The sequence below is a fragment of the Serinus canaria genome, chromosome 18, assembly GCF_022539315.1.
Source record: "Serinus canaria isolate serCan28SL12 chromosome 18, serCan2020, whole genome shotgun sequence".
NCBI classification, from domain to species: domain Eukaryota; kingdom Metazoa; phylum Chordata; class Aves; order Passeriformes; family Fringillidae; genus Serinus; species Serinus canaria.
Window position 1 is genome coordinate 7,263,888 of NC_066331.1, and position 23,488 is coordinate 7,287,375.

General features: G+C 55.3%; 1 protein-coding gene across 1 annotated transcript; it reads right to left on the reverse strand.

Moving 5' to 3' along the window:
* Positions 1–6,765: 6,765 nt before the first annotated feature.
* CYGB (cytoglobin) lies at positions 6,766–22,773 on the reverse strand. The gene is made up of 3 exons (XM_009094474.4): positions 22,202–22,773; positions 12,026–12,257; positions 6,766–11,374 (listed from the first exon to the last, which is right to left on the reverse strand). The coding sequence occupies exons 1-3, from the start codon at positions 22,342–22,344 to the stop codon at positions 11,210–11,212; spliced, it is 540 nt and encodes a 179-aa protein (XP_009092722.1). The 5' UTR covers positions 22,345–22,773; the 3' UTR covers positions 6,766–11,209.
* Positions 22,774–23,488: the final 715 nt, after the last annotated feature.

Consider the following 23,488-nt stretch of genomic DNA (forward strand, 5'->3'; position numbering starts at 1 on the left):
GAAAAGGAGTTGTGCATCCTGTGGGTTTGATCTTCCCCCTCACCAGAAACCTCCAGCCCTGGCTGGGGGACACAGGAGGAAAGGGCCAGTATTATGGGATGTGCTGGAACTGGATAGAACTGGGGAATGGTGTTTGACATGGGTCTCCACCTGTAGAGGAGCTCCAGGATCATGGCATCAGCTCCAGTGACTTTTCAGAGGAAGTGTCATGAGGATTCTTGAGACAAAAGATCCCAGTTTCCACAGCCTCAGAATTTTTGTGTTGTAAAAACACCCCACTCCCATCCCAAGGCTGTGGTCCAAGGTTTTCTAGTTTTTTCAATTTCTTCCTTCAATCTCCAGGTTCTCCAGGATTCTTTCCTGCATTATTGGCTCTTTATGAACCCCCTATGGATGTGAGACCCCTCTGCTTGTCTTGGAGTTGCTCCCACACAAAGGCAGATGGGTTTGGTTTGTGTCCCCACAGCCCCTCTGGACACTTGGGCCCCCATTCCTTCATCCCCTGATCTCTTGGGACACAATCTGGGGGAACAAACCTGCACAGAGGGGACAAACCTTGCCCCAGCCCTACCCCCGGTACAGACACTCTGTGTCCCACCCCCACCATGTCCCACTGTAGCCACATTTCACAGAAAAAAGCAAGGCACAACTTCCCAGGGATATTTCTGGGATTCACATTCTCTGAACTTCAGAGAAGGAAAAATCAATTCTCATCTCATTTACTGTTCCTGTGTTTTAGAACAAGTAGAATGCATTGAGGAAGATTATTCACCTGAAGGAATTTGCTTAATTAGATTCTAATGTGAGTGTTTTAATTCATTAACCAATTGAATCCGTGGGGGGAGGGGAACGACTGTCGGCTAACAGTCACAAAATTCTGTACAATTGAGTTGAATGCTTGTACAAATTCAGTTTAGATGTAATGTAATATAGTGTAATATAATATAGAATAATATAGTATAATAAAGTCATTAATTAGCCTTCTGGTATCAATAGAGTCAGATGCATCATTCCTCCCCTTTGTCGGGGTTGCCCTGCTTTACTCCCTCAGGGTTACAGAACGCGTGTCCCTGCTGCCACCCTCGCCGGGGTGCTGTGGCAGCCGGCAGAGCCCTGGGGGCAGCGCCAGCAGCTGGATGAGCCGCGCTGCTGTTCCCGCTGCGAGCGGCAGAGGCCAGGCCGTGGCCGCGCTCCGAGAGGGATGGGAGGGATGGAATGGATGGAAGCTGCTCCAGCAGCAGCAGGGGATGCTCAGCCTCTGCCACCGCTCAGCGCTCCCTTCCCTCTCACCTCCGTACCTCTAGTGCCACGCCAGGTGTCGCAGCTGTCACCCCTGGCCGGCTCCTGATGACACCAGGAGCCCTGGGGGACAGCGAGTCTCTCGGTGCTTCAGGCAGAGACAGGAGAAGTTTTTCCTGTCAGGCAATCTGGGAGTTCTGGTCTGGTTCTGGGAGGGCAGAGCACACGGAAAGCTCCCCCAAGGTTTCCCCACCGGCATCACAGGGCTGGTGGCAGCCGTGCCACCCGGCTGTGTGGCAGCGGTGCCACCTGGCTGCGTGGCAGGTGGAGCTTGTGGTGTCATTCTCAGCTGCCTCAGCCATCGAGGGGCTGGGACATGGGGACCAGCACCCACCGCCTACCCGTGCTGTGCTCTGCAGCTGTCCCCATGCTCTGGCACCCTAGCAGAGATGGGGATGCTCCTGCTCACCCCAAGTTCACAGCCTGGGCAACTGGGGGACCCCGACACCCATCCTCAGAGCCACTGTTACCCTCAAATCCTGACTGACCCACCCTAAGCCACAGATATCAGTGGGAAAATTTGTATATTTACTCCTTTCAAGTACTGTCTCCTCCTGCCCTCTGGGCCTCCCTCCCTCCCTCCTTGGCCAGCCTGCAGTGGGAAAGCATTAAGAAATAAAACAATATCAAATGTAATCAAAGGCAGGCTGGTGGGAGTTTGTCTTCTGGGGTTTCCTCCTCTCTTATTCCTTTCTCAAAGAATAAACTCTTGGGAGAACTCTGGAGTGATTTAGTGGAGCAGGAAAGGTCAGGAGGCTGGGAGCTGCCTGCTCCCTCAACTCAGCAAATTCTGTGACTCTGAAATAACCTAGGATAGTCCAGCCTTGGGAATTTTCCTTCTAGTGACTGCTCAGTCAGATGTCAAAGCTGGGAACAGCTTGGCTTGGTGGGGAGCTGTTTGTGCCCCCGGCTGTGGGGCTCGGCCAGCGGGAGCTGCTGGGAACGGGGCTGGGGCAGAGGATGCTCCAAGGATGCCCTGGAGAGGAGGAGGAGGAGGGATCCAAGTTGGCGAGTTCAGAGCGGCGCGGAGAAAGGGCTGACCTTTGAGAAGTGATCCTCCTCGCCCACTGCTATTTATCCAGCATCCCCAGGGCTCTCCTGCCGGCTGCGGGGCGCGGCGGATCCGCGGCTGGCTGGGCAGGGGCTGCAGGGCGGTGTTCACCTGCACTCACCTCCCGAGAGCCTCCCCGCCGCCGAGCCCAGTCGCTGGGTCGGGGCACAGGCAGAGCTCCATCAGCCCCAGCCCCTCCTGGCTGGGGGGAGCGGGGTTTGACATCCCAGGGGAGATGGGGGCTTGGCAGAGAGCAAGGCTGGGCTGCCGAGACAGGCACTTGTCCTGGGCATTGTTAGCAGCCCTACTTGTCTGCAGGATTCCCTTCTCTCCAGGCCTTTCTCTCATCACCCCAAACCCTCTGCCAGCCCCTGATCCAAAAGGGAACCATGGCACAGGGAGATTTGCATGGAGCAGAGGGCAACCACTGTCTCACTGATCTCCTACTCACCCACCACCGTGAGAATTATTTTTAAATCAGTTCCCCAAACTGACAGTATCATTTCCAGGATCTGCTTCCTGCATTTTTCACCCTCTCTTCACCTCTCCACCTGGGTGTGGATGTCAGCCAGTGCCCTGGCAGACGCAGGCCAGGGACTACATTTTATGTAGGTACGTATAAAATAAATAAAAAAAATTATTAAATCCTGACTCTAATAATAATTTTCTGGCTGCAGAGCCCCAAGTGGTGTGCAGCTCTTGGCAGACAGATGGGGCAGAGGTTTTCTAAGTTCAAAATAAATCAATTTATCTTCCCGTGCACTGCCTGGCTTTTAGTCCAGCCAATCCTCTACCATGAAAACAATGAAAATAAATGAAAGCATTTGTGGTTATTTACTTAAATATCCAAAGAAAATAAATGAAAACCACACTATTCCTTAGAAAAGTTTCCTCAAACCAAATTCCTCTGCTGTATAAATATAAACCATAAACTATAGCAATGTGGCAGAGCCCGATGGTTATTTTATTTCAGGACCTGTTTGGAATATCAGCCTTGAAACAACAGCGTCTGCAGGGCAGTTTTCCAAAGCTTTCCCTTAAAGGAAATACATTTGTCAATTAATGAAAAGGATTTGTAATAAACAGCAGTGACAGTCCCACCTATTTCGGGCTGGGAATTCCCCCAGCAGCGAAGTCTTTGGGTGATCTCTTGGTGGCAGATGGGGATATTCAGCCAGATGCGTTTTCTGGTGGTTTGTCCCCCAAAGAGAGGACGGTGGGTGCTCGTCAGAGAGGGGCTGGCAGTGCCCCCAGGCCGGGGGGAGCAGAGGGGGCTCCTGTCGGGGCACGGCGCCGCCTCTCGAGGTTCAGGCGTCCGGAGCATCCCGGTGTCCTCGGCGCTGCTTCCTCCATCCAGCGGCACCCGGCGGTCCTGGGTGTGACTGGTCTGGGCTGGGGACTGCGGGCCATGGCCTCACCCCGCCGTGCCCCTAGCACCGGGGGGGGCAGCTCCTGAGCGTGGGGAAAGCGTGGTTTTCCCAATCCTCCCCCCTCCCTGGGATCCCAGCCTTTCCCTCCAGCAACCCTCCTGCTGCTGCTGGTCCTTCCCATCCTCCCTCTGTCCCCGGCTTTGCTCTCTCTCCAGAGTGCCTGGGAGAAGAGAAACCCGGCTGTAAATTAACCGGGAGGATTTTTCAGTCGGAGATGTGCACTTCCCCCCTTTCTCCCCCCTCGCAGCGCTGTTATTTCATCTCGGCTGCCAAACTGCCGGGAATTAATCCCGGCCGGCGCTGACAGCGTTTACATTCAGCGCTGCTCAGATAAACCATATCAGCCGGCGCAGCTGAAGAGGAGCCGGCCGCGGAAGGAAGGGCTGGCTCCTGCTCAGTGTCAGCCCCTCTGGCCTGCCAGGGTGTTTTCCTGCCTTTTTTCTTCTCCCCGAGGGCTTTGCTCAGAGCGAGGAGCCACCAAACCCCCCCAATGGTGAGGGTGGCCGTGGCGGGGCTCATACAGAGAAACCTGGAGCTCCTGGCTCTTATCCTGGTGCAGATAATACCGAGGAAGAAGGGACACGTCCTTCACGCTGGTGGGAATCTGCAAGCTCTGTGTCCCAAGGCTCCTCACCCTGTGCCACCCCCACAGCCACTTCTCCTTACTGCCAGCTTCCATGGGATGGGGTTTCCCAGGAATTTCAATAGCTATGTTAAAAACTGCAGTGCAGTTATTGCATGTTCTCTTTCTTAATCTCCCCCCTGCAGCTGTGCTCCTGCCTGTCCCTCACAGTGACCTCCTGGCCCTCCCCTCAGCTGTCACCAGGTGCCAGCAGGATACAGATACGCGGTGCAGATGTGTCACCTCTGATCCCACCCAGCACCAGGATGGTGGAGCCACCATTCCCCCACCTTGTGACAGGTGTTGGGCAGGAGCACTGGGCCCCATGGCCACTGGTGTGGATGGAGAAGCTCTCCTGGAGCTGGAGCATGGCAAGAGGGCCAGGAGCACACCCTGGGCCCTGCCTTAGCTATCAAATTCCTCCTCCCCTCCATCTCCCAGCCCACAAAACATCCCTGGGGCCACCAAGGTGTTTTCTCAGAGCTGGATCTCCACCAGCTCCCTTGGGTGGAGGGTGGCTCCTGGAGAGCAGCATCCCCAGGCTGGGACACTTGGGAACAAGGCGTCTTTGGCCCTCCATGAGCACAGGGCAGTGAGGGTGTGAGCCCATTGTCCCAGCCCCTGGGCCAATTTTCTGGGGTGGTGTGAGCCTCAGCCTCCTTTTCCAGCAGCACTTGCAGAGCTCTGGTGAGGCCACAGGGCCTGGGTCAAGGTGTGATCGTCACAGCCACCCTGACGTGACAGGATCTGGGGGTAAATATTAGTGTGAAGTGAAGGGCTGTGTACATATTTTCTCCCTGCAAGGTAATGCTGAAATTCCCTGCTCCTTTTCAACAAGCTGTTAGAAAAAACAGCCCCATTTTAGCACCCTCTGGCCACTGCTGGTCCTGACTACTCTCAGCTCAGCGTGCAAAGGTCTGGGAGCTCTGGGTGCCCACTGCAGCCTCCCTACTGCAGAGTTGAGTCCTTTTGCTCATGGTTTCCCAGCTGATATTTCCCATCTGGAGCAGTGTGCAGGCTTTGCTGACTGTTCACTTCTGCCTGGAAGCGTGTACAGGATGTGGCAGAGACTCTGAGGATGGTTTATTAATCACATTAACAGCACTGAGTGGTTTTTGCCCCACAAGAAAAGACACAGCAGGAGAAGGCAGATTGAACCAGGCACTTCTTCCCCTCCCCACATGAAGAGGCCTCTGGATCCCTTCTCTGTGGCCATGGCTGCTTGGGCTCAGTTTTGTGAAGCTGTAGGGAAAGAAAAAGGTTCCTCTTGCAAGGACACCCTTCTAATTGTGGCTTGGGGACTCCAGAGTAGCTCAAGTGTCTGCCCATGCAAAACTGCACCACTCAAGTGCTTCTTTTTCCAACATGTGGGGCTGGGGAACAGTGCTGTTGCCTTCAGCCCAACAGGAGAAGTTGGCACCAGGCTCCCCAAGACCCTGAGCAGCTTCCAAGGCACCAGTCTCTGCCCTCCTCCCTCTCTCAACAGTGTCCCTCCAGCCTCAGTCCAAAACTGGGATTGCTCCCCTTTAATTTGTTTGTGGTAAGGTGCTGCTATTTTCCACCACCCTGGTGGGATGAGTTTCCCACCACTGGAAGATGCTTCTGGATTCAGGATAAAGAGGAGCACAATAAACAGGATTGTTGGAATTTGTTTTCCAAGCCTTGGATCCCATGGCAATGGAGCTTATGGGACCATAGCATGAGTCTGTCTGTCTGTCCATCCTCTGCCAACAACTTTGGAAACGTTGGCCAGTGTCAGCTGAACTTGAGAGGGTCTGTTTTGCAAACGAGGGAGCTGGAAAGACCCACGGGGACGAACCACAAAGTGACCCAACCCTTCTGGGACCCATCCCCTGCAACGTGATCCAGCCTCAGCGAGAGGGGCAGGGGGAGCCCCAGGGACTGAGACAGGGAAAACTGGGCTGCTGCTGCTCAGGGAGCTGTTTGTTATTTTTACAGGCTGGGAACAGTCTCACAGTCCTCGGTGGCTGTGGCTGCTGCACGTTGTGGCCATTACTGAGCATTTTGGACTGGCTGGGCTGCCAAAGGCACAGGAATAGCTCCTGATCCAGGAGAGACCCCTCTGGTTTGTACCTGGAAGCCAAGTGAAGAGGCTGGAGGAGGGGCAAACCCTTCCCTCCCCACAGGAGTGCATTGCTGAGATGCCTCCAGCCACCTCTACCACCTTTGGTGGGCACATCCACTCCCTTTGCTGCTGCTTTCCTGCCAAAAAGCTCCCTCAAAGTGAGCAGGAACCCTCAGACCCACACAGCCACGGGGCTGCCCCCGACACCCCTCACTGTAGCAGTGTGATATATTTATTTCATACCTCACCTTCCCATCAGAAAGAAACCAAGCAGAGCTGGAGGGGGTTTGATTGATTTATCCACTGAAGATACAAGTTTCAGTTTAATAACACCATTTTGTCCGGTTACAAACATACTAAAAACCTACAAAAAGAAAAACAAAGTTACACCCATAAACACGAAGGCAGGTATAAAACCAGCACGGAAGCACCGAGGAACACGAACATGAACAGGATCTGCAGCAGGAACAGGAGAGACACGGAGTTACATCAGACCACACTCATGGCTGTGGGTCACGCTGGGGCTGGGTCAGACATACCAACAGTTAGAGACAACTTCAGCTATGGAAAATAACTGGCAGCCTGGCACAGAGGTCAGACCAGGCCCTCCCTTTCCCTCAGCTGGTCCAAGGTCAGCGTGTGGGTTTCCCTTTGATCCCTCTGCCTGGCATTGGTGATGCTGGCCCCCACATCCTCACACCAGGGCAGCTTCCCTATGGCCAGGGGCAGGGAAGGCTGAGTTCTGGCACCAGAGTCCAGAAATCTGGTCCCCCCTGAAGTCTCTGAGCATCCCCTCAGACACTGGGGAGACCCTGTGACCTCTTTCCTGGGACAAAGTGGCAGAAATGTGAAGACCCTCTCGGGAGAGCTCACGGCTCGGCTGCCCTGGGGGATTGTCAACCCCCAAGAGAAGATGAGGTTGGTGGCACACGGCCCATAAGGGTTCTGGTGGTGTTGGGGGTTCTCTCTAGCTGGGTGTCTGCAGAGCTAAACCTGCCGTGAATGTTGGCCATGGAGGGGGAGACACAGTGGGTGGGATCTGTGCCCCATCCCAGCCCAGTGCCCCCCATTCCCCCAGTGCTCAGCTCCCTCTGACCAAACACTGAGCTGCAGGGGAGGGGACAAGAGCTGGCTGATGTGAGCAAGTGCTGCCAAAGAGAGCCAGGATGAGGTGCTCCAGGGAGACCAAATTCCCCCTCAGCATTTCTCTACCTCTGGCAGGGGGCACAAAGGCTTTCCCACCTGGATCACAGCTCCAAGCCCAGCCCTGATGATAATGCCAAGGTGCTGGCAGAGCCAGGGGCTGGGGGGGCACAGGGTCCTCCACGGGCAGGGGAGAGACCAGCTGTACCTCAACATGTGCTGGCAGTGATGCCCTGAGCCTCAGCTTCTCACCTGTGAGCCTTGGGGAAAGGATTTTGCCAGCTGGCCCCTACCTGACACCTCCAAGGAGAGCAAAGCTCAGCCTAAGCATGCCCTAAGCTCAGCCAGGAAGTGAAAGGTCAAGCCCTAGAGAGCAAGACCTGAACAAAACGGGGATAAAGGGGCCCCAGTCAGCTGTGGTGGGACTGGGGGAAGCAGTGGGCTGGCAGTGACAGGAATGCTGTGCATGGATGTGTGTGTGCCAGAGAGCCGCGCACAGAGCCAGGACACGGCCCCCCTTTCTGCTCCTCCACACGGCATTTATCAACCCTGTCACTCTGGAATGGTGCTTTTTCCTTACTCTGCTGATCTCCATCTCTCCCCAGATGAGGATGTTCCTGGATTCCAGCAGTGCCTCCTCTGCTGCGGGCGGCAGAGAGGGGGCGTTCGTTTCATCTCCATCTCCTCCCCTCCCGAGCCTTGCCCTGCCGCCCTCCTGCTTCATGTCACTTCCTAGCAAGCTGATAAAAATAAACGTGGTTTTGTTCGCATCTCTTGGAGTGGGCTGCAATTTGGCTGCTGGGGGGTGCTCCTCGAGGGACAGCAGCTGCACACATCTGGATCTGCTTTAGGAAAAAGTGCCTGGAGAAAACCCCAAGCCCAGCGCACACACATGTGGGCGCAGGAGGCCGTGGGTCAGCTTTTCTAGGGATGTAAAAAAAGAAAGGAGAAACCAAAGCACTGTTTAAGGGGGAGGTGGGGGGACCTCCCTGCTGCTGCTCCCCAAAAGCCAAGGCACAAGGGTAGCTTGGGTATGAACATGGAGAATTTCCAGACATTCCAAAGTGGCTTCTCTGCATTCTGGGAGCCCAGTTTTGGTTGTGGGAAGGGAGGGAAAGGGTTTGCACTGAAAAAATAAAATTCCCACCTGGAGATTATTAACCTCAAAGGTCAATGTGCAAATTTTGTCTAAAGATGAAACATCCCTGTACGGAAACACCCCTGGCCCAGCATCTGCAGAGCACAGGGAGTGCATGAACTGCTCAGAAATGTGTGCTGCTGGCCCCAAGGCCTTGGCAGGAGTCAGCAAAGCTCGTGAGTCCCGTGGTGTGCACACACACAGACATCATCTAACAGTCTTGATCCAAGTGATCCCTCTCCAGTCCTGCACTGGAGGGAAGTCAATGGCTGAACAGATTTTTTCCCATCCATCCCCACCCCAGGCAGCAGCAGCTGTTTGAGGGATGCCTCCACTGACTCCCAAGGGATGAGCAGCCACTGCGACACCCCAGTGGGAGCTGGAGGCTGCAGCCATTGGCACCTTCACCAGTGCAGGCTGGGTGGCTAAATTTTGGGGATGCTGACTCTGAGAGCTCACCCCATGAGCAAAGCAGCATCACTTGTCACCCTGTGCCTGTCCCTTCCTTTGATACCCCCCTGGATCCTGCAGGCTGCCACGCCAAGGACAGCTGTGCCCAGCTGTGATTGCCACCCAGCTCTCCATGGGAGCCCAGGAGGTGCCATTGCCCCAGGCCCCAGTGCTCCTCTCCATCAGTGGCACTGTGGGATGTAGGAAGGAGAGGACTGCAAGGCCAGAGTGGCTGCAGTGACATTATTGGAGTGCTGGGGCTGTTTTGAGACACAATAAACTTGTTCTGTCCCTGGGGATGGTGAAAAGCACAGGTAAGCAAAGCAGGAGTTTCTGTCTGTCTGTCTGCTCTGGAGGAGGGAGGTTAGCCTAGGGGAGTGACCACTGTCCCCACAGTAGAGGGATGTCCCCAGGGCAGCTGTGGGGATCCCAGTTGAAGGTGTGGGCTTGTTGCCTGTCCAGCTGGCATCCAGGAGAGGAGCTGGTCTCTCTCAGGAAGCTGCCAGCTCTCCAGGACAGTGGTGAAGCAAGGCCAGAGGAAATCTCAGAAGGGAACCCTCCTCCCTCTTCAACAGATAACATTGCCCTTAATGCTTGAGCTCTAAAAATAGCAGAGGCCTTTAGGGAAATATTGGGTGGCAAGGATTCCAAAGCTTCCCAGCACATCTGACATTTCATCCTCAATCCTTTGCCATTCAGTTCCCAGAAATGTTATGAATCCAACCACATGTGGGCAGGAGGCAACGGGGCTGCTCCTCCTCCCTTTTTCATATCTGCAGAGGAAACTGAGGCACAAACCAGGCAGACTGACCTGGAGGTTCAGGAGGAGTTGGTGCTGGAGGAGGGATGAGTGCTCCAAGCCCTGCAGCCCCTTTTTGGGGGTGTGGGAGAAGACTTTGTCAGGCACAGGCAGGAGCACTGCTGTCCCAGGAGGGACACAGCTCCTGCATGGGCTGATTTCTACCAGGCACTTTATTTGGAGGAGCCCAGTCTCACCATGAGGGCAGGAATATGCTCTATACAAGGTATTTATTAATGTTGACAGAGAAGAGATCTTTCCTCATAACCAGAAATCTCTCCTGATATGTCTGTGGCACCTTTCCTCCTCCTAGTCACAGCCTGACCCCCCCTTGTCACTGAGAGGGCAGAGCTGGGCAGACAGACCTGCACACACCAGCTCCCAGGGCACACCAGGTTCCATCCAAGCCCCTGCTCAGGGAGCTGAAGGGCAGTGGGTGGACTCACTAGCTCCCCACCTATGGCACAGGGATCCCACCCACACACCATGCTCTGAGCCCTGAGGGATCCCCCCAAGGGCATCCCCCTCCTTCCACTCTCTGATGCTGTGGGGGAGCTTCTCTCCCACCCCAGGAGGGTCTGCAGCAGCCAGCCAAGAACAGGGACTGTGGGTGGCAGGAGAGGGGAGCTCTGCTGCCCACCTGGAGCACGGGGTGATGGGCGCCCAGAGTGGCTCTGGCTGTCAGCCCTGCAGAGTAACACACAAAGTTCAAAGCAAAGCATTCTCAGTGCAGTCAGAGGGCTCCCGGTGTGCCCCCAACAGCCAGGTTTAGCCAGGGGCTTCACGTGGAAAATGAGGGTTATGTTGCTCATCAGTGAACGGGGCAGCAGCACTTGTGCAAAGGACTTTGAGATGGTGCAAGTGAGGTGCAGGATTTGGGAGGTGGTGATGGACAGGCCAGGACAGGAAGATGGAGCCAACAACCAAAGCTCTCCCCTCACCCTCTGCATCCCCTTCCAGCGTCCCCTGCAACTGCTTCACCCCGACCCACCCACACCCTGCACGGTTCTGTGTTTTTTTTGGCTTATTTAGTTTGTTTTTAAACCCCATGGAGATCAAATTGTGACTTGGCAGCTGACAGAACTGGCCCTACCGGGCTCCCCAAACCGAGCAAAGATCTTGAGAAGAGACCAGAGTGAAGTCCTGGGGTGAGCAAAGCCCTCCCTGCCCCTCTGGTGGCCCCCTGGGCGCTCACAGGGTGGCAGTGGGGTACTGAGCCCAGCCCACCTCCTTGTAGGCCGCTGTCACATGGGTGTAGATGAGGGTCTTCATCTTGGTCCAGGCTCCGTGTGCCTCCGGGGTGAAGTCGTTGGGGTATTCCTCAGCAATCACCTCCAGCATGACACCAGTGAGCTTCTGAGGGGAGGCAGACAGCAAGGAAGGGGTTAATAACTCGCCAGGGGGCTGCTCACGGCAGATTTAGCTTTTTCCTACAAAAGCACTTGAATCCTGCTGCTGTCTGTAGGACACAGATGTCCTGGAGGTCTGGTGACACCCCTGGGAGCAGACAGGACAGGCAGCAGAGGAGGGAGCTGCTTGCAGGTTGAGGCATCTCCCCAGTCTGGGCACTTCAAGTTATTTACAGAATCACAAAATATTCCAGCTTGGAAGGGACCCACAAGCATCATCAAGCCCAACTCTTGACTGAATGCCCACGTGGGGGCAAAACCTGTGGTCTTGGTGCTATTATTCCCATCAAAAAGAAACCAAGCAGAGCTGGAGGGGGCTAATTAGCCAACTAATTAAGTCCCTGCTATCGTGCTTAATTTCCAGAAGAAGAAGGACACAGCCAGGTTTCCCTGGGCAGGGGAGGCACTGGGTGCTCTGGCACTGGCTGTGAGTGGGCATGGTGGACGCCACAGGACAGTGCCACAGTGGGACACTCCAGCTGTGTGGGGAGCAGCCCCCACACCCAGCCAAGGCCAGGCAGAACCAGCCCACCAGAGCTCCTGCTCCCCTGCCCTCTTCCTGCAGCCCCCCAAAGGTTATTTTTCTCCTAACCTTTACCTTAAAGTAGATGGGCTCCACTTTGTGCTTGAGGGCATGGGCCTTGCCCACCAGGGCCAGGACAGAGGAGACCTTTTCAGAGTCATTGAGGTTCTCCACCACAGTGTTGATGGCCCCCATGACCCTCCGGGCGTGCTTGCGCAGCTGCAGGCTCCTCTCCATCTCCAGAGGGTCCTCCATGTGCTTGAACTGGCTGAAGTACTGCTTGGCCGAGGGGAAGTTCACAAAAAACCTTCCAGAAAGAGCAGATGTGAAATGCCATCAGGAGGGGGAGAGCAGGCTGAGGGGTTAAAGCAAAGCACGGGGGATGGAGATGGTGGAATCCAACCCCTGTGTCTCTCACAGCCAGGGCTGATTTTCCTATCAAATTCCCCAGGAGCTGCAGCATTCAGCTGTCTGAAAACCAGCAGGTTGATGCCTTTTTCCCCAAACCCCATCTGCTACAAGGTCATCACAGCTGGATATTCATTCTCAAAGCAGAAGCAAGACTGAGTTCTTGATGCCCAGAGATGCCACCCAGGCGCGCCAGATGCTGGATATGTGCCCACATAGATCAAAACTTCGCATCCTGCCTCAGAGAGCTGGAGATGAACATGAAAACCTCTCTTTATCCCATCCAGCCTGCCCTTGCCCCTCTTCCTTGCTCCCATGGGCTTTATTTCTGCATTGCCACCCAGAACAGTCTCCCCTTGTCCAACTGGACTCACCTTTTATGGATCAGCCCCACCAGAGTCTCCAGCAGGAGCTAAGGCCTGAGCTGATGAGACTGGTCCTTTGGGACATTTTTCCCAGCACAAGGATACTCCAAAAACTCACTGGCCCCTCTGTGGGGGCCTTGGGGACCCTATTTTCTGCAGGATTAAATCAACCCCAATGAAATGCAGCTGAAAGAAATGAAGTTGTGGTCACAGCTGATATGTTGAGCTCCCCAGGGAGGTGAAGGGCACAAGGTAACACGGACCAAGGCTGGAGCTACCAATGCCAACACCACCCATGCCAGGACTGCAGCTGGGGCTGACACCTGAGTCACATTAACCACCCTCTTCCACCGAGTTTATGCAGGAGAGAACTACATCAGTGCTGGTTCCCCACTGACACCCAGCTCCCTCCCTCCCACGGGGCTCTCCCTGGCTCCTGGGCTGGTGAAGGATGCTCAGGAGGCAGCAGAGTGCTCCCAGGCTGTCCCCCATCATTCCTGGCTCCAGGCAGACTGCCTGCTCCCCTTCCTAACCCCCTTCCCAAGTACCATCCCAAACCACAGGAACCTGAACCCATCCCACCTCTCTCTCCAACCATCACTCCTTCTCTCCAGAACCAGGTGGGATCCTCTTCCCAACTCACCACTCAGTGAATAATTACAATATTGAGTACCAGGCTCCTTTACCAGTTTGTTATCTTCCTTTTCCCCCCTCCCTTCCTTTCTTCCCCCGCTCCCTTGGCTTGTGAAATCTTGGGGGCATTGCCAAGGAAGCGGCTGAAGCTGTGCCTGGAGTGCACCACGGCTTCTGCTGCTTCCCCAGGCAGCTGGGATTCATCAGATGGCCCAAAATAGGTTTTGGAGGTGTGAAGAATGTGTGGCAGAAAGGATGGGGGAGGAAGGAAGGTGGAAGGGGGAGATGAGGTGTTGCTTTTGAAACCCAGAGGGGACCCATGACAAAACTCCTCTTGTTGTTGTGCAGCCTCCTTCCCCCAGCACAGCTCCTCCTGACACATCTGGTCCCTGTCAGGAGAAATCACTCCCAGGCCTGGCTGTCTCCTGCTGCCACAGAGATGCTCAGTCCTTCAGCCCAGAGCTGTCAGAGAGGTGCTGGGGGATGGAGCTGGCCAGGGGGCTTCATGGATAATATCATTCCCAGCATCTAAGACTTCTGCCCTGGGCATTTCCCCACAGAAGGGCAAATGTTCCACTCTGGTTTAATGGAAGCACTTTTTCCAGCTGGACTCAGCATCCCTCTGCCCCCATCCCATCCCTCCCCACCTCTCTTCAAGCTGTTGCAGCTCCAATCACCCAGCAAAGCCCTGCTGCTCCAGCAGGGATCATCCCCACCCCATCTGGGGTCAGAGTTATGGGTTTGACCATCCCTGCTTGTGGATCTTTCCCCTTCACAGGCTCCCCCAGGCACTGGGAGCCAGGGATGTCACTGGAAGTGGGACCTGCTGCCCAGCCAGGGAACAGAGGCTGCCAGCTGCTCCCTGCATGCCTCAGCCTCTGAACCCCAAACCATGGGAAGCTCCCTGAAAAGCTGTGTTTGATCTCAGCTGAAGGGCAGCATGTTCTCAAGGCATGGGAAATGAGTTGAGAAAAATTCCTCCACGAAGGGAATAGCAAGGGGGGACTGGCCTCTGCATCATAAGGACTTACAATGTGTCCCCAACAAGAGAAGGACCAAAAAGAGACCCTGAGACCATCACCTCCACCTCTCCCCACTTTAGGCCAGCTATGCCAGGAACAAAAACTGGTTAAACCCTCAAAATATCCCAACCTGCATGAAAGCAGACCAATGAAGGATACAAATACTTGGTTTCCAACCTTTCCCTGCTTTGCAGACCCTCAGGCTGATGCCCCTACAGGAGCTGAGCCCAGCAGCTTTCCCAGGGGATGTAAAACCAGCAAACCCTCAGCTCATGTGTTCAGTCCTCTCTCTGCTGGATTTCTTTGGTGGAGAACTGAAACAGAGGAGCTCAAAACATCTTCAGGAGCAAACCTATGGATGGCCAGGACCAGCAGCCACCTCTCCTTGGAGAGCAGCAGGCGCCGGCAGCAAGAACTTCAGCCTGGAGCAAATATTTGAGCTGTCAAACCACAAAGAAGAGGGAAGGAGGCTCACCCAGTGGCAGTTGTTAATAAACAGAGAAGATTAATTTAACACAAAGGTTAAATATAACAAGAGGAAAGGAGAGAAAAAAAAAATTCAACAATAGTGAGTAAGAAGAGGTGTCTGTTGGGGTTTTTCCATCTACAGAAAATTTGGAGACTTCAAACCTCTCGGGCTCTGGAAGTTTTTTGGATCATTATGTGTGCGTGTGTGTGGTTTGGGCTTTTTTTCCTCCATCAGAGTCATTAAAAGATGATATTTACCATTGCATATCACACAAAATGATGATTGATAGGAACCAGATGCCTGCATACTGATCTCATTAAATTTCTTTTTAAGCGATTCCATTCTCCACCCGCTAATTTGTACTCTGCCAGCTACATCTGGACCCAGAGGACAGGATGTCAGCATTGCTTTTCCTCTCTCTTTTGCCCTTGTAACCACTTTAAGGACACAACCATTCCCAGTAGCAGAGCCAAAGGAAATAATTAAGGTGCAAACCCACTGCAGTTACTGGAAACCTGTTTTCTGTTAGGAGAGGCATCTCCTCCATCTCCCCCACCTTCCTCCCTTTCTCCTGAGCAAATCCTGCATGGAGTAAAGCTCCAAGCCCAGCCATCTTTTCCTCCCCAGCTGGAAAGAGAACACCTGGATGCTGCCTGGTCCTCCCAGGCACCTAAACCCTTGCTACTTCACTTCCCCTGTTTGCAAACAGTGGGGTAAAAATGCTCGTGAGCCCTCAGATCTGCTTGGAGGCTTCAGCTGAACCCCCAGCCAGCACTTGGAGATTGGTTTTTTTCCTAGATTTCCACAGAATCATTTAGGTCAGAAGAGGCCTTCAGGATCACCAAGTCCAACTCTTAACCCAGCACTGCCAAGCCCACCACTAAAACACATCCCCAAGTGCCACATCTACACATCTCTTAAATCCCTCCAGGGTTGGTGACTCAACCTACCAATACTTTCATGTTTTCTCTCGCCTCGTCCCTCTACGTGGGAGAAACTCTAAGGCAGCCTGGAGCCTCTGTGTCCCTTTCAAACCTCTCCTTCCAGCTCCTCTCTGGGGTGCCTACAAAGCAGCTGATAATGGGTAGGCAGGTGCTGTGTGCTGCTGCTATTTATTATGCTGAGGGCTGGCTCACTGCTTTGCCTGCCTGTTCCCCCTGCTCCTCCCAGCCACCTGTAGCCCATCATCTCCTTTTCAGGCTGGGAAAAGGCTGCTGGGTGCTGCCTGGGTGTTTACCCAGCCCAGGGTGAGGAAGGTCTCAGCCACGTTGATGCCACAGCTCAGCAAGACAGAAAAAGGCAAATCCAATGAGTAGGAAGAGGATGGTGCCTGTCTGCTCCTGTGTCCTCTCTCTGAAAGCTCCTGGGCAGGTGGAGATGGTGGTGGGAAACATCTCCAGCTCTGCCATGGGAGGGCTGGAGGGGAAAGGGCCAAGCCCCCCATCCACACATTAATGCTAAATTCAACTTCTTCTACAGCTGAGAGAAATGTGTAGCTGGCCTTCCTCCAGGTGAAGCCCACATCCCACTGCAAAGGCTTGGGAGCAGAATCCAGCACAATGCTCAGAGGCTGTAATGCCCCAATGACCAAGGCAGAGGGACACCCCAGTGAGGGTGGGAGCAGATTCCTCAGCAAAGATTCCACCAAATACATTTGGACATGAGCTAGAAACCCCCAGGGGCAGGTGCTGCTCACCTCTGTGTGCACAGCTCACACCTCCAAGTCCTTATTGCTGTTGCTTTTCCCTACCACATAAGTGGATTCAGCCCAAGCACAGATGAACCTTTAGGGCAGGGCTAAGAACAGCTTTCACAGGAGAAGTGAATTAACAGCACCAAAGTGGCTTTCCCACATGTCTCTGGAGACCCTCCTCCCTTGGAGCTGGAAGAAGACCCCTGGCTGGGTAGAGAGGTGGGTAAGACACATCCACAAGGGCGTGGTCCATGTTCCACTCAAACTCTGAACCTGTGTGTGGCTGGCTCTCCCATCCAACACTCCCTTGGTGATTTCCAGCCGGCTCAGCTGGGGCAGAATCACCAGCCAGCCGGCACTCAGCGTTCCCCAGGCACCCTGAGCGCCTGCCAGCCTGGCCGGAGCTGTCCTGACATTTCCCTGCCCTTAATGAGCCCTGAAGCTCCGCCGAGCCGCTCCGGACGCTGCCCCGCTCCGCCGCAGCCTCATTAGCGGGGCCGGCTGGCAAGGCCGGGGCTTGGCCATCCCTGCTCTGGAGGGGAATTGTCAGCGCTGGGACCGACCCATCCTTCGCCACAGCCAGGGAAACTGCCCACAAGCTGCTGGCCCTCTGTGCTGGCCTTGGTCCCGAATATTCTTGTGGCTCTCGGGGTGCTGAGTGGGAGTTTTTACCCCCACTTGGCTTGCAGGTGATGCAAGGGCAGCATGGAAAGAGGGGACATGGGGAAGGCTCTTCTCTGGATATCCCAGGAGCTGCTGGCAGCCCCGAGGTTGTGCCACAGGGATCCCCACGCAGCTGCCTTGGCCATGGAGGAGCCAGAAGGGCTGGTCCTGGGAGCGGTGATCAGAGACAGTGCAGTGGTAGGAGAAGGGGCTGTTTTGAGACTGAGCTTGTTAAAGCCTCACTCGCCCCCTCAGTGCTCATGGAGTGCTTGTTAGTTGGGAAATGTCCCTTATGCGTGCCTGTGCCAGCAGAGCAGAGCCCTGCTGCTCTCTGGCTCTCCTTGTCCCCACAAAACCATTCATGAGCATGGGACAGGGACACTGCTGCTGGTCTTCACTGGGCCCTTTTCAAAGAGAGATATTGCACCTCTCTGAGCCACTTTGCCCTGAAATGTGTCCTTCAGCAGCCAGGAATGGAGCCTTTCCCTATGGACGCCTCCACAAAACACACTGGCTTTGGGGGTAGCTGCAAAATCACTTCTTTAAATGCCATTTTTGGGTAGATTCAGCCCATACTTTTTTGATTCAGCTGGGGAAAAAAAAAAAAAAGGTTTTTCTGCATTGCCAGACTCATTAGTCAGAATTTTTGCTATTTTAACCTAGAACTCACAATAATGCCTGGCATCCAAGGAGTGCTTTCATATTTTAAAGCTCTTTGCAAAGTGTCTAAATCCAGGTGTGTTTTCTCAGATTAAGCAGCAGCCAAAATCCAGGGGCCTGATCCTGCATTGGCAAACCTTTTGCTTCCCTTCCTACACCTCTTGAGGGGGAAAAAGCACATCAGGAGCAATGGAGAAGGCAGGAATTTGGAAAGCTGATGGCTCTGAAGTGCAGAGAGAGGGAACAGTGATGGAGAAGCCCTGTGGAGGTAGCACAGCCTGTGGTGGCTGAGCCAGGTCGCGTTGCCTGCATTTGGCATGGCATTACCATTTGGTCCAGATTCTCCTGGGATCTAATAGAAACTATCCCTGGGTTTATCCCCTCTGGAATCCATAAAGTTCTGTGGTCTCACATCTGTGCCTATGGTACGTGTGTGTGGGTGTGGGAGTGAGCGCCTGCGCCGGCCGGGACAGGCAGAGCTTTCAGCCCTGGGGTGCTGGGGTCTGCAAAGGACAGAGGGTCCCAAAGCCCCTCTGATGTTCACCCCGGGGTACTCTCAGCCCCTGTGTGCTGTGGAGGGCTGAGCCATCCCCAGGTGTTTGCATGCCCCAGCCCTGTGTCACAGCTTTGCCAATAAACTGTTGGAAGAAGAAAAGGGGGACCCTGGGGAGGGACAGCCACGGGCTGCAGGGCTCCTGCACTGCACAGCAGGCTCTGAAGTCTGCCCTGCTCTCTGGCTGGGAGCTCTGTGCTGACAGAGGGGTCAAAAAAGACTCATTCCTGAATAACAGATGGGGAAACTGAGGCACAGAAACGAGCCTGGGGCCATGGGGAGGCTACAGAGGAGCTTCAGCCCAGGGCTCCCAGCCAGCCCCCTTGGGAACCTCTCAACCAGGAGGCACAGCCCCAGGTGAGCAGCTCCAGCTCCAGCAAGGGTTAAGGCAGCTGTGAGATGGAGCCTGCAGAGGCCCCAGAGCTCCCGAGGAGGCAGATGAGCGTGTCGAGGAGACTCTGCTTCCTCCGGGGCGAGGCTCCCCACCGAGGAAATTGTCAATTAGCGACATCGTTTTAACCACAGAGCACAGATTCCCAGGATCCGGTGGCTGCTCAGCCACAGTCCCCATTATTCTTGTTTGTGTCCCCCGGGGTCCCAGAGCTCTGTGAGATCAGGGACTCATCCTGCTAGGGCAGGACCCCTGGGGTTTGCTGTGGGTTCAAGCATCAGCAGCAGCCATGAGGGATGGGAACATGATGCCCAGCTCCGTGCCTCAGTTTCCCCACCTGCAATGCATGAAAAGGCTGGGGGTGGAGGGGTGGGATGCTGGTTAGGGACAAAGGGAGCTGGGTTGGGTTCCTGCAGGATGGCAGCACTGCAGATCCCCCCATCACTGCCTTTGGGTGGGCATTGCCCCCCTGCCTCCAGCCTCGGAGCACAGGATTGGGTCCCAGCTTAATTTCAGAAGACCTGCAACCCTCCAGCCCTTCCCACATGGGAAAATGTAATTCCCTGCCCTCAGCAGCTCTGTAGGGATGGAGAGGGGATGGAACAGGTAAGCAGGGACAGACCCTCTGCCACCAGGCAGGCCAAGTCCCTGGTCACACCCCAGCCACAGAAGTGCTGACGGATTTGCCTGCTCTCACCACTCTGCCCGTGGGGGTTGCATCAAAGGGGGGTCCACAGCCACGCACCCCCTTCCTTCTCCCTGGCCACACCTGTGCAAACCCCTTTCTGCCTCAGTTTCCCTAGCAAGGTGAGCAGGAGCACCAGACAGGCAGTGGTGAAGCAGAGGCTGACTGGGGCAGCTCCCAGCCCCCGGCAGGTTGTGTGTGCACCCACCCAAAATGTGCTGGGCCGGTCACCACGCACCGACCCCACCAGCGGCCGCCCGCTGCCCCCTCCCCAGCCCCGACCTCTGGAGCTGCTGAATCACGTCTTGGGAAGCGGCTGCCGCCGGCCCGGGCTCCCGGCGGCCCCCACGCGTGACCCACTTCTCCCGCGGCTCTGCCAGCTGCGAGCGCAGCTGGGGGAGCGGCAGAGCGGTGCTGCCAGGCCAGGGCTGCCCTGCGCTCCCAGCCCGGTGTTCCCGGCCCCGGCCAGGGCTGCCCTGCTTTGGGCTGCCACGTGCTTCCCCTGGGAGCTCAGGTGCAGCTCCGAGCTCACAGCGGGGCTCAGAGTGGCAGCGCAAAGACCTCTTTGGGGACAGGGATTGTCACCGGATGGACACAAACCGGCTGTGCCTGGCGGGTGCAGGCAGATCTGCTGCTCCAGCCGGAGCTGCTGGAGGGGATGGTACCTCTCCCACACGGCATTGGTCTCTCCAGGGATATGCACAGATAAGGTCAGACCTCACTTTAAGCATCCCAGGGAAGCTCTGGCTGAGGGATCAGGTGGTGGGTTTAGCTGGGATGTGCCAGGGCACGTGCCATGACTAAGGATGTAAAGGTTCCCAAAGAGCCAGGGTTCACCCTAGCAGGCAGTTCTGTCCTGCCCTGTTGTCACAGCAGAAGAAAACCTTCACCACAGTGCACAACTCTGCCTGGATTTAAAAAACCCCAAACTGCACCAAAAACTTCTGCTGGGAAAGTTTGACTTGGGACCAGAGCTCGGCCACCCAGTCCCCACTACCACAGCTTGATTCTCCTCATGCCCAACCCTGATCCAAGCACCATGGGGATTCCAAAAGCAATGAGTTGCCCTGGGTGAATCCCCCTTGGCATTGCCTTCAGTGCTGGCTGTGGGCATAGAGCCACCCTCCCTGTGTCTGTGGGCAGTGGGCACCTGGAAGGGCTGGCAGATGGGACCGTGGCATGACCCAGCTGCTGGGAAAGGGGCTGGCCATGCATGGCTGGTGGCCAAACCACAAGCTGAACCTTGTGAGGTGGAGCTGAGGGGAATCTTGTGACCCACAGACTGCTGCCATTTCTGTTACAGACCCGGCCTAGGTAGGTTTGGTGTCCCTAGCCATGGAGCTGTCACCTCCTGACTGCCCTGACTGCCTACACAGAGTGGGGGGCCATGGTAGAAGGGGCTCAGCCATCATCTGGCTCTGAGAGAAGGAAATGTTTGTGAAGGAGGTGGAGAGGGGTCTCCAATGTCATTTTGGAATCTGCAGAGGGGATTTGGTAAGAAAATCCCATTGCAGTGCTGGCAGTGAGCCTGGAGGGGACCTGACTCTGCTCATTGTAATGTCCAGGGAGGCTCTGCTCCCTGCAGACCCCGTGGGCTCAGGGCTTTAGCTCAGTCAAGTGGAAAACTTTCAAGATTATTATTAGTGAACAGCACATCCTTCCAAGGGGTTCCCTGCACGCCCACAGTGCCCTGGTGCAGGAGAAAACAGGAAGGACACAAACCCTACCTGGGGTGCCTGGTGTTTGGTCCAGGTGGGGTCTGACTGGGGACATCCCAGCATTCCTGACCCCAGGGATGAGTGGTGTGGCTCTGAACAGGATCTTTGCTCTTTGCCATTTGGCCAATGCAGGCATCTCACCTGCCCCTCTCCTTGTCCTCTTCAATAAGGGAAACGGCCTGTTGGTGCCATACCCCACTGATACCCCAAACTCCCAGTGTCAGTGGGACCCTGTGGGTATTTCCTCTTGGCTCTTTCCCGGTGTACCTGGGTATGGTTTTACTCCCAGACAACACAAGAACCCCCGCCTGCCTCTGGTCCCCAGCTCCAGAGCATCTCCCCTGCTCTGGCTGTAGGTGCAGAGCTTTGAGCTGCTGTCTGTGCCCCACTGCCATCGGGAGATGCTCCACACCCCCCTCCGGGGCTGCTGTCTCCCCCTGCCCCCTCTCTCGCCCGCGCCCCCTTCCACAGCCAACTTCAGCGCTCTCCTTCCCGCCGACGCTGCCGCCGGAGGGACAGATGGTGCCCTCGGAGACACACCTGCTTGGGTTTTATCTTGGCTCCCAACTTGCATTATTTCACCCGCCAGCCTGCTACGGACCCGTGCCATCCGCACGCCCTCCCTGGGGGGGCCAAAAACCCAGAGCCCCGACACGCCCGCGCCCGGGGCTGAGCTCCCCCCGCCTCCGCCGCCCCCCCGGCCCCGGCCGCAGGTTAAGGTGACCTTAGCATGGAAACAGCTTCCCCCAAAGTCCCCGGCAAGGCTCCCCTCGCTCCCCCCGCCCCTGCCACCCGGCTCAAAGGTGTGGGAATCCGAGGAGCGCTGTGAATCCCTCCCTGCTCCCAGGCAGCAAATACACCCAGCCAGCTCCCCACTCGCTGTCATTCATCTCCACTCAGTTCTATATATTGTTCTGCCTCTTTCTGAGCTATATAGAGATTCAGTTGGATTTGCTGCTTCCTTTTTTTTTTTGGTTTGTTTTTTAAATACCTGATGAGTATGGAGACCCCAACGTCCTCGCAGTTTGCATATACTCTGCTCCATATGTCTTGAATAACCTTTTTTTCTGCGTCTGAAATTTCTTCACTTCTTTCCCATCTCTCAATCTCCATTTCTCCCTGGACTTTCTCCATGAAAAACAGCCGGCAGGATCCTCCGGGAAGCCAGGAGGAGATAAAGAGAGATGTGTGTGAGCGGGTATATCCTGCGAGAGCAGACAAGGTGTTTGCTCGGCGGCTCTGCGACGTGTGGATGTGTGCGTGTGTGTGTGCGTGTGTGTGTGCGTGTGTGAGAGTGTGAGTGTGTGAGTGCCGCTGCCTGTCAGCGTGTTTGGATATGGAATTTAAAAAATATCCCGGAGGAATGATGCGTGCGATTAGATTTGAGATCTCCTAGTGCTGTCCATGGCTGTAGTTAGCTTCAGCTCGCCTCGGATGTGTGTGGCTGACTGATGAGAACTGCCTAAAAGTAAAATATTCAAAGGCATTGCAAGACCAGCCTCTTCACCAATGTGTGAACGTGAGCTCACTTTCTCCCTCTCTCCTCCTCTCTCCCACTCCTCCCTCCTTTCCTTTTTTTTTTTTTTTTTTTTTTCCTCCCTGAAAGGGAGGGATAAGAGAGATGTTCTGGGCAACATCAGGACGGGGCTGGCGGGGGGAGGTAGTGCTGGAAGTTTTTTTCCAGCCCTTTGTAAACAGCTCAGAGGAAATTCAGAATCCAGAGTGCAGAGTTAAAGTTAGCCCAGCCGCTGGCTGCGCCGAGTCCTGCCCCGGCTCTGCTCTTTGCAGGAGGTGATGTTTGGAAGGACAGACCCCTCAACTCCAATTCTTGGGCTGCGAAGAGATTCGGGTCGAGAGGGGAGCACGAGGGTTCCCCACCTCGGGAATCTCTCTGCCCCCCCCCCCCAGAAGAGATCATGGTTAGTCCCATGGGGACTTTTTTAATGCTGACAATTTGCTCTCCCTTCTCGTGGCACGACCCAGCTGAAAGGGATCCAGAGTTCAGGCACTGGTGAAATGAAGGTATTATTGTCGATTGCATCGCTCCTGGCAGCGCCTTGGCAGGGAACACCTCCACTCCAGGCTTCCCGCCGCCTTCGTGGGTGTGCTTTTGGGGCTGGTTTTTACCCAAATGCCATTCCCAGCTCGCTGGCAATCCGGCATGTTAAACCCACAGCACAGTCCATTAGCACAGAGAGCCGGAAAATCCTACGGAGACTTGTAATAACCGCGAGTGCCCCGCGGGGGATCAGGGACGAGCGGAGCTGCGGGTGTGCCC

Coding starts and splice junctions, on each gene's coding strand:
- CYGB (XM_009094474.4), bottom strand. CDS start 22,344: ATGGAGAAAGTCCAGGGAGAAATGGAGATTGAGAGATGGGAAAGAAGT. Junction 12,258..22,201: donor GGGGTCTCCATACTCATCAG/GTATTTAAAAAA, acceptor TCTTTCTGGAAG/GTTTTTTGTGAACTTCCCCT. Junction 11,375..12,025: donor TGGAGCCCATCTACTTTAAG/GTAAAGGTTAGG, acceptor GCCTCCCCTCAG/AAGCTCACTGGTGTCATGCT.